This window comes from Gossypium arboreum, chromosome 13 (genome assembly GCF_025698485.1).
Source record: "Gossypium arboreum isolate Shixiya-1 chromosome 13, ASM2569848v2, whole genome shotgun sequence".
NCBI classification, from domain to species: Eukaryota; Viridiplantae; Streptophyta; class Magnoliopsida; order Malvales; family Malvaceae; genus Gossypium; species Gossypium arboreum.
In genome coordinates, this window is record NC_069082.1 from 91,452,131 (window position 1) to 91,461,062 (window position 8,932).

The 8,932-nt window shown below is 38.2% G+C and overlaps 1 protein-coding gene across 1 annotated transcript; it reads right to left on the reverse strand.

Moving 5' to 3' along the window:
- Positions 1-235: 235 nt before the first annotated feature.
- Positions 236-1,848, reverse strand: LOC108462972 (40S ribosomal protein S21). The gene is made up of 4 exons (XM_017762894.2): positions 1,700-1,848; positions 1,389-1,507; positions 1,174-1,306; positions 236-420 (listed from the first exon to the last, which is right to left on the reverse strand). Exons 2-4 carry the CDS (start codon positions 1,436-1,438, stop codon positions 358-360), a joined length of 246 nt encoding a protein of 81 aa, XP_017618383.1. The 5' UTR covers positions 1,439-1,507; positions 1,700-1,848; the 3' UTR covers positions 236-357.
- Between the last annotated feature and the right edge of the window lie 7,084 nt (positions 1,849-8,932).

An 8,932-nucleotide genomic window follows, 5' to 3' on the forward strand; every position in this document is an offset into this window, starting at 1 on the left:
ACAAGTCAAATTCGAAATTATTCGACTCTAAAAATATCCGAACTCAAACTAAACTAAATCCAAAATAATCCAAATTTGAAAACAATGGTACCCGACTACACCCGTTTGCCAACCTGCTCCTAATCTCCTCCTCCCCAATCTCTCTCGCAAAAAGTTTTGGTAATCCGCAAACAAAGTGATAACAAAAATGGAGAACCCAAAGTGAGACAGACATATTAGGCTATAATGCAAGCAATTTAAGCACAAAACATAATCCATTCAGCAAAAAACAACTTTAACATGATCCACCAAAAGAAACTACAACTCATTTTCCCTCTCCTCAGTTAAGAAACAAACTAGTAATAACAAGTCTTCTGACTACTGTCGGACTTCGGCTTTCTTCTTCTGCCAAAGCCTGTCGAGTGCGCTATCGGCATCGCCCTGCAAAGTAGAACAAACTAATTAGCAGCCAAAATCAGATGCAACTCAATATCTTGAAAAAGAACTGAGGCAACAAAATAAAACTTCTTATTAATAGAATCCAACTTTTATACAATGAACAACTTTGTAATTGGGTCTACCAGGAACCTGTCAGTCTACAAGCAACCAGGCTTGCTTTCCTGCGATATATTGCATCAGGTCTTTAAGCATGGAGTTTTAGCTGTGGTATTTCAATTCAGAATGTTCTTAAAACCAAAGTTTATTTCTCTAAATGTACTACCAGAGCAGAGCAGAAGGTATAAGTTAAAAACATTCAAAATGAACAACCCTGTAACTGTGTCTATACTAGGACCTTGTGCCAATCTACAGGCAGCCGGACACACCCCACATTGCATACTCCAGGTCTTTACACATTGCATCCAAAATATGCTAATAAACCAATGTTTTCCCTTGCAAAGTAAATGGATCGCAATTGACACTTCAAATGCATCTCAAACATTCAGAGTCTTTAACTTGACAACGTAACTAGAAGCTCATTACTAACAAAGCAAGTTGCAAGATTAAGCTTTTTAAGCATGATCAGAATTTTAAACATGTAATTAATGCAAACCTGAGAATGCAGTGAAATGACCCTTCAAGAATCCTCCAAATAAAAAAGAAATTAAATTAAACATTCACTTATCAGACACCAGTAACATAGGACTGAAGCAGCCCAAAATATCCAACAGAGGTTAGTAAAGAACCAAAACGAACCTGGGCTCGAACAAAGCCACAAAGAGCAAAAGTGGAGAATGTGCCAGTGTATCTGCCAAGCTCATCCAAGTGCCCAACGTTAATCTGAACGGATGCATGATCCTTGGAGGTTATAAGCCTGTTAGTGGCGGAACTGCAACAACAAAAGTACAAATGAGCATTACAATATAGACAAAAATTGTGAGAAAGAAACATGAGTGAAGCAAATTAAATACCATTTCCTGGGGATATAAAGATCCATGTTTTGCCCCTCTTCGTTCTGCATCTTTTCAGACTGCTTAACTGATGAAGAAACGCAAAGCTGAAACTATATTTGAACTTCAAGTTCGATCCCCTGCAAATAAATTATGAACAAACATTTTATAGAAAACCCAAATCCTGATTTAAATTATAATTTCTGGGAAAAAAAAATTGCCAAGCATATTTAAACATTTCAAAAGGGAAAAAAAAAATCAAACGTATGAAGATTAAAACACCAAAATAAAATTAGAACTATGAAACCCAGAGACACAGAAAGGTATACTACCTGTAAGATAATAAAAGAAAGCGGCTGAAGACGCGAAAACTGCGAGGGCTGGGTTTATTTATTTATTTATTTAAAACATGATAATTATTTTTTTAAGAAAATTAGCTGGATTTTATTACAGAAGGCCAACACAAAATGCAAAGCCAAAATGACATGGGTCATAATAGACTAGTCCAAAACATACAAACAAAGACTAAGCCCACAAAAGCCAAAACCAAAAAAATCAAAACAAAAACAGAAAAAATAGCCCAACAACAAGATCCAGCAAACGGCAAAAAAAGGGGAGCTCTAGAGACGTCTTCTTCAGTTGTACTCCAATAATTAAAACCCCTTTCGAAAAAATTAGCAAGAACCGCTTGGGGAAGCAAAAACTATTAGATACTTAATTACCCATCATATCAATCCCATCAAACCTATTCATTACCCCGATGCACATTGAAAGATCAAAACCCATTGAAACTCTCAGCAAAATCAAAATTCCAGAACACTTTCTCCAGCCCCTTCATTTCTTCTTCCCCTATCCTCACCCACTACCTCCATCTGCCTCCTGTCTTCAGCTATCGCCTCCACCGCACTAGGAGATATTAGATTTGTTAAGTAAGTAGATTCTCTTTTCTTGAGTCCTTGTGTTAAACAATGGGCAACTCTGTTAGCCTCCCTGTTTGTGAAAAGAAAAACACAGATTAAATTGACAGTTGAGATACTGAGCATCTTTGATATACACAGAAATTTCCCCAAACCCTAAACCCTAAACCTTAAACCATAAACCATAAAACCCTAAACCCTAAGCCTTAAGCCCTAAACCCTAAAACCATAAACTTTAAACCCTAAATCCTAAACCATAAACCCTAAACCCTAAAACCAATCGCCCTCAACCCAAGTTGTAACCCCAGCTTCAGTGCCTAAAAACACGCTACTGCTTCTGCGGAAAAAACAGACGGTATGTTCAAGTTCATTTTCGTTTTACAACAGATAACCTCTACTTTACTGTTACGAATCACTAACCTAGAGCATGACTCTTTGTTGTGGTTGTTGAAAGTTGCGTCAAAGTTCACTTTCAATCTCGATCCCATCGGAGCAGTCCATCTGTCCACACAGATCCGTCTTTCAGGTATAGCACTTTTTAGATCATCAAGTTCCTTTAAATAAATTTGCACAAAACTTACAATCTGAACGCCTGTTTGGTTTTCCCCCTCATGAATAAATTTGTTCCGAGACGTCCATAACGCCTATAAAGCGCATACAATCATTTTACACAAAGCCATGGATCTAGTCTCAAAGGTATTTTTCAGCCAAACTGTAAATTCTGAATTGTCATCCGAGCTAGCCCATGCCATATGTAACTGCTCTCATGTATCTTTTGCAGGAGGACATTCCCAGAAAATATGCTCCCTCATTTCAGCTCCTGTTTGACACCTTCTACACATGGGGGAAGCAATCATTCTGCGATAATGAAGATTACTAAAACGAGGTAGATAGTTACATAGGAATCTCTAGATTGTAATTTTAATTTTAGGGGGTAGATTCATTTTCCATAATTTTTTGTAAATTTGCTTGTGATTTGTATGTAATTGATCCCGACCTTCTTGTAAAAGAAGTCAGTGACCACTTCGGACCAAGTATTCGCCTGACAACTCACCCCGCCAAATAAGAGAGTCTTCATGCTCAAACAAAGGAAGAGGAATACAGAGGATCCTTTTTGTAATCTGTTCCTCAAAGGTAAAACTGATCAGATCAGACTTCTATTTTTTAGAACTTGCATCAATAAGATCCGCAACTTTGATGCGACTCTGATTATTATTCATATTCTGAATTCTGAGTTGATCATCTCCAAGTATCCAAACATCATCCCAAATAGAAACTTTCTAACCATTCCCAATCCGCCAACCCAAACCCTTCAAGAGGAGGCCCCTCGCGGCCCAGATACTCTGCTAGGTAAAAGAAGGTGACCTCCCCAAACTAGAGTTCAAGAAATCACTATCTTTAAAATATCTGGCTTTTAAAGTACGCGCTAGTAAAGAATTAGGATTACTTAACAACGCCAACCTTGTTTAGCCAATAAAGCAGTATTAAAAGAACTCAAATGACGAAATCACATACCACCATCCTCTTTAGGCGCACATAAGGATTTCCAATCACACCAATGCATCCACTGCTTGCTATGATAATTCCTCCACCAAAATGAGCCCATTATGTTTTCCAGTTCCACACAAAATGATTTTGGTAAAAGGAAACAAGCCATCGAATAGGTGGGAATAGACTGTCAAATAGCCTTGATAAAAACCTCTCGACCTTCGTGTGAAATGTGTCTAATACTCTAGTTGTTGATTTTTTGCTTCAAACGATATTTCAAATTTTGAAAAGCCATTTTCTTCTTACAACCCACCATGTTGGGAAGTCCATGATATCTCTCCGGATCGGTCGAACAACGAACATTAAGAACCCGAAACACCCTACTCTTATCCTGATCCTTCACATTTGTGTTGAAAAAAGCCGTAGATTTTTCATAATTAACGCACCGCCCCGAACAAGACTCATACTCCCCAAGAATTTCTTTCAGTACATTAACCCCCTAATTTGATATCTCTCCGAACAGGATACAGTCATCAGCAAACATGAGATGAGTTATAGGTGGGGCCAATCTTTTTTATTCTGACTTGCCAGCCTCATTAACTCAGAAAGCCCTTTTCCACAAAATAAGAAAAGATAGGGACTTAAAGGGTCCCCTTGACGCAAGCCCCTAGAAGGCTTGAAACTTTAACCTTCTTCCCCATTAATCAGAATAGAATACTGAACAGAATTAACACAATAGATAATAAACTCAATAAACCATTCGTCAAAACCCATTTTTGACATTATGCTTTTAATAAAATGCCACTCCACTCTATCATAGGCCTTACTCATATCGAGTTTTAAAGCCATGAAACCTTTTTTCCCATATCTTTTGTTTTTAAACGAATGAAGCACCTCATATGCCAAAATCACATTGACGGTAATGAGTCTACCAGGAACAAAAGTACTCTGTGAGTCATCAATACACTCATGTAGAACCTTTTGAAGCCGATTAGCAACAGTTTTTGCAATGATCTTATAAATAACTGTGCATAGACTAATGGGACAAAAATTCTTAAGATTGCTAGGATTAGCAGTCTTGGGAATCAGCACTGTTTGTGTTTTGTTTATATCCCCCACAGATTTTCTGTTATTCAGAATATCTAAACAAAATATGCAAACATCCTTACCAAAAATGTGCCATAATTTCTGGTAGAAAATTGCTGGAAAGCCATCAGCACCCGAGGCTTTGGTAGGTCCTATACCCTTCAACACCTCAACTATTTCGTCCTCATTGTAAGTGGCTATCAAACTTTGGTTCATTTGATCTAATACGCACAATGTACCCCAGAGAGAATATGTTCCAAATCCCTAATTCCTCTAGAGGCAAAAACATCTGAAAAGTACTCACGAGCAATACACTCTATCTTCCTACCATCTGTAGCAAGAGAACCATCCCTTTTTTTGCAAAGCTTTGAATCGATTGGCACGTCTTCTTTGGGAAGCAAATTTATGAAAAAATAAAGTGTTCTTGTCCCCCATTTTCAACCAATTCGCTCTTGCACGTTGCTCTCAATACTTCTCTTCCTTATCCATCTCCATATTTAAATGAAGTTTGACCTCGGCTATTTCTCCCAAATTATCCTTCGAAATCTCCTCACGATTTAGCTCCTCCAATCTCCTATTCAACCGTTTTACTTCCCTTCCTCTTTTGGTCTTAACCCTATTCCCCCAAGTTCTCAACCCAGTGGCCATTGTTTCCTATGAAATAAAAAAAATCCAAAGCTGCCTTCTCATAACTTCCTTATCTCCGCTTCACACGACTCCTCGAAGACCCACCAGGCTTCAAAATTAAATCTATCGGATTATCTACCCATTCCCACATCCTTCGTATCAATGAGCAAAGGACAATGATCTGAGAAAGAATGTGGGAAGTGTCTCAAGGAATACCGTGGGAATTGCTGAAGCCAACCATCATTAGCAACCCCTCTATCAATACGTTCCCTAATATTTTGTTCAACAGTTTTACCTTTTTCCCATGTGAACCAAGCTCCTGAAAAACCTATATCTTCCGCTCAACAGGCTTCCAAAGTCTTACGGAAAACCTCCATTCGAGCCTTCTCCCTTAGCAAACCTCCTTGTTTTTCATGAGCAAAAAGAATATCGTTGAAGTCTCCCCCAACCAGCTATGGTAAAGAGTTATCCCTCCCTAATCTTCGAAGTAACTCCCAAGTCACCGATTTATTTCTAACCTCTGGAGCCCCATAAAACCCTGTGAATCGCCATCGAGAATTTTCTTCTTTATGAATCTCAACATCAATATGATTCTTTGAGAAGCTCTGCAAATTGACTAAGCTATTCCCATTCCACCCAAGGCTTAATCATTCTCTAGACCCATCAGCCGAGACGTATACACCATTAAAGAAACCACACCGTCTTCTAACAATCTCTATTTTTGTAGCACTCAATTTAGTCTCCATAAAGAAGACAATTTGGGGGTGATAAATCTTCAACATACTCTGAAGTCTTCTAACTGCTCGTAGACTCCCCAATCCGCAAACGTTCTAGCACATGATTTTTATTGCCTTCGGTCAACATGCCTAATGGCAGCCGCCGATATTTGTTTAGGATAAAAAAAATTCTCCCCAGCAACCTCTAATAAATCTTGAGTGTTAGAAACATTAGAGATCAAAGTATTAGATCTCTGCCTTTTTTTTTCCTTCCTTATTGAGAAAAGGTTCATCCTCTAGCTCACAATCTATACATGACACCCCTTCCCCCTGTAAACGGCCCAGTCCACCTAGAGTTGTCCTTTGGATGGCCCCATAACGTGCAAGTCCAGAAAGTTGACTTTTTCCACGTTCCAAATCATTATCTCCATAATGGTGGAAATTATTTCCTTGCTGATACTCATTCAATTCAGCAGGAAATTTGGTGCCTTCCAAATTTATTCCAAGAGGGAAATTGAAATTTCCTTCTGATTCACTCTCTTTATTTTGGCTTAATTGTTGTCTAGAAGATTGCCCAAATCTAGACTTTCCAAAAAAACTATTTTCTCTTTCCCCCCTCAACCAGATGCTGTTGACAATGGAAGCCTTTCTCCCTTGAGCTCTCAATGATAGATCCCATCCCATCTCTAATTCCTGCATTCCATATTGTAATTTCATCAGGCAGAAATTATCTCCATGGCCCATACATCCACATAAAAAATAGAAAAGAGTTAACCTTTCATACTTAAACTTTGCATAAGTAAACTTGGACTCTGAAATTTTAATTGTCTTTCATCGTGGTAAAGATTTTCAAACATCAAGTTGGACCTGAATCCGCATATAATTCATATACCCAATGGACAACTGTTCCGTGTCATATTCTAGAAACTTTCCAATAAAATTTCCAAATTGAACTGCCATAGAATCCCTGAAGAAACCAGGAGGTAGATCATAAACCTGAATCCACCAGTCTGCAAACACCAAAGGGACAGCCACAGGGTCTCAAAATGTCTCGTTATGAAACGCTTGCATTTAGGAAAAAAAAGGTTAATTACATTTTGGGACTTGAACTTGGCAACTTTTCTCATATTAAGGCCTGAATTTTCTTTTGGTCTAAGTTAGGTCCTGAACTTGGCAACTGCTCTCACATTCGGCTTGAACTTTTTCTTGGTCCAAATTAGGCTCTAAACTTTGCAAATGTTCCCACATTGAGACTTCAATTTTTTTATCCAAATTAGTCATTGAAAACCTTAAAATTCAAGCCTTAATGTGGGAATAATTGTAAAGTTTTAAGGTCTAACTTTGACAAAAAAAAAAGGTTCAACCTCCAATGTGGAAAAAGTTGCCAAGTCTAGGTTCTAATGTGGGAACAACTGCCAATTTTAAGACCTAACTTGGACCCAAAAAAAAGTTCAAACCCCAATATGAGAAAGGTTGCCAAATTCAGGCCCCAAATAGTGATTTAACTAAAAAAAATCTAAACTCTAATCCATGGAACCATGTTCCAGAATTTTGTTTGTACATTTAAAATACAAAATTTTAGCTCGGAGAAGCTAATAAAGATTGTGGAAGCACAAGTTGTCTATTGTTTAATCTTTTTACTGAGTTGTCGGCTGTTTGTGATCGTTGAATGAAGATTAAGTGAAGAGGATGTTGGATGTCTTCAATTGTTAGTTAAAGTTTCCATCATGCAACGGTGCGACCCATAATAATATTTTCTCATTTTTTCCCTTAGTGAGAAGTCCATAAGAAGTGACGTTATTTGACTTGATTATAACTAGAATAGACTGCAGAGTAAGGATTCTAACTTGAAGTTTGCTGGAAAATTTGTAGCTTCTAATCAACCATAGTTGGGAGCCATTATGGCCCTATGTTATGGCAGCCCTAGCAATAAGACCTTTATGGTTGTTTTGGTTGGTGTTGATGCAGAGAAACCAATAAAGATCACATCTTCCTATGTTTAGGGATCTTGGAATCCATGGTTGGGTAGCTAGGGGGTCGATGTTGAAAGAGTGAAGAACTAGTCGGTAAAAATCATTGATTCTTATGAGGGCCACCAGTTGGGATCAACATTTTTTAAAATGATATCATTTTTAAATGCAAGCAACCAGGGTAAAAATTTTCCTAGAGTCTTGTGAAACAATGTCTTTTGAATTGAACCATTGGAGGCTCTAATCAGAGATGAAAGGAATATAGAGGGAATCAGATGGACCGTGCAAAATGACATTTTAGGAAGAGGTGCTTGGCAATGTAACGCCTCTAACCCGTATGTATTATCGAAACCGGGTTACAAAGCATTACCAGAGTTTACAGATAAAACAGACAAAAATTTCAAACATTTCATATCATAAAATATTCAGGTCAGAAACCAATCAAACTCATACATACTGTCCCTTATTCAAGCCCTCGAAGTCCAAAATACGCGTTAGAAACAAGTCGGGCCTCATTAGAAAACTCAGAGAATTTTTCAGAATACGTTAAAAATTTTCAAAGCTGTAGGGTTCACACGGCCGTGTGGCTGGGCCGTGTAACTCACATGGCTAATAGACACGCTCGTGTTTTAGGCCGTTTGGGCATTTGAAATAGGGACACAAGGTTGTGTCTCAGCCCGTGCCCATGCCCGTGTAACTCTCTAACTTGGGTCACACAGCCAAGGCACATGCTCGTGTGCCAGGTCATGTACCCTTTCGAA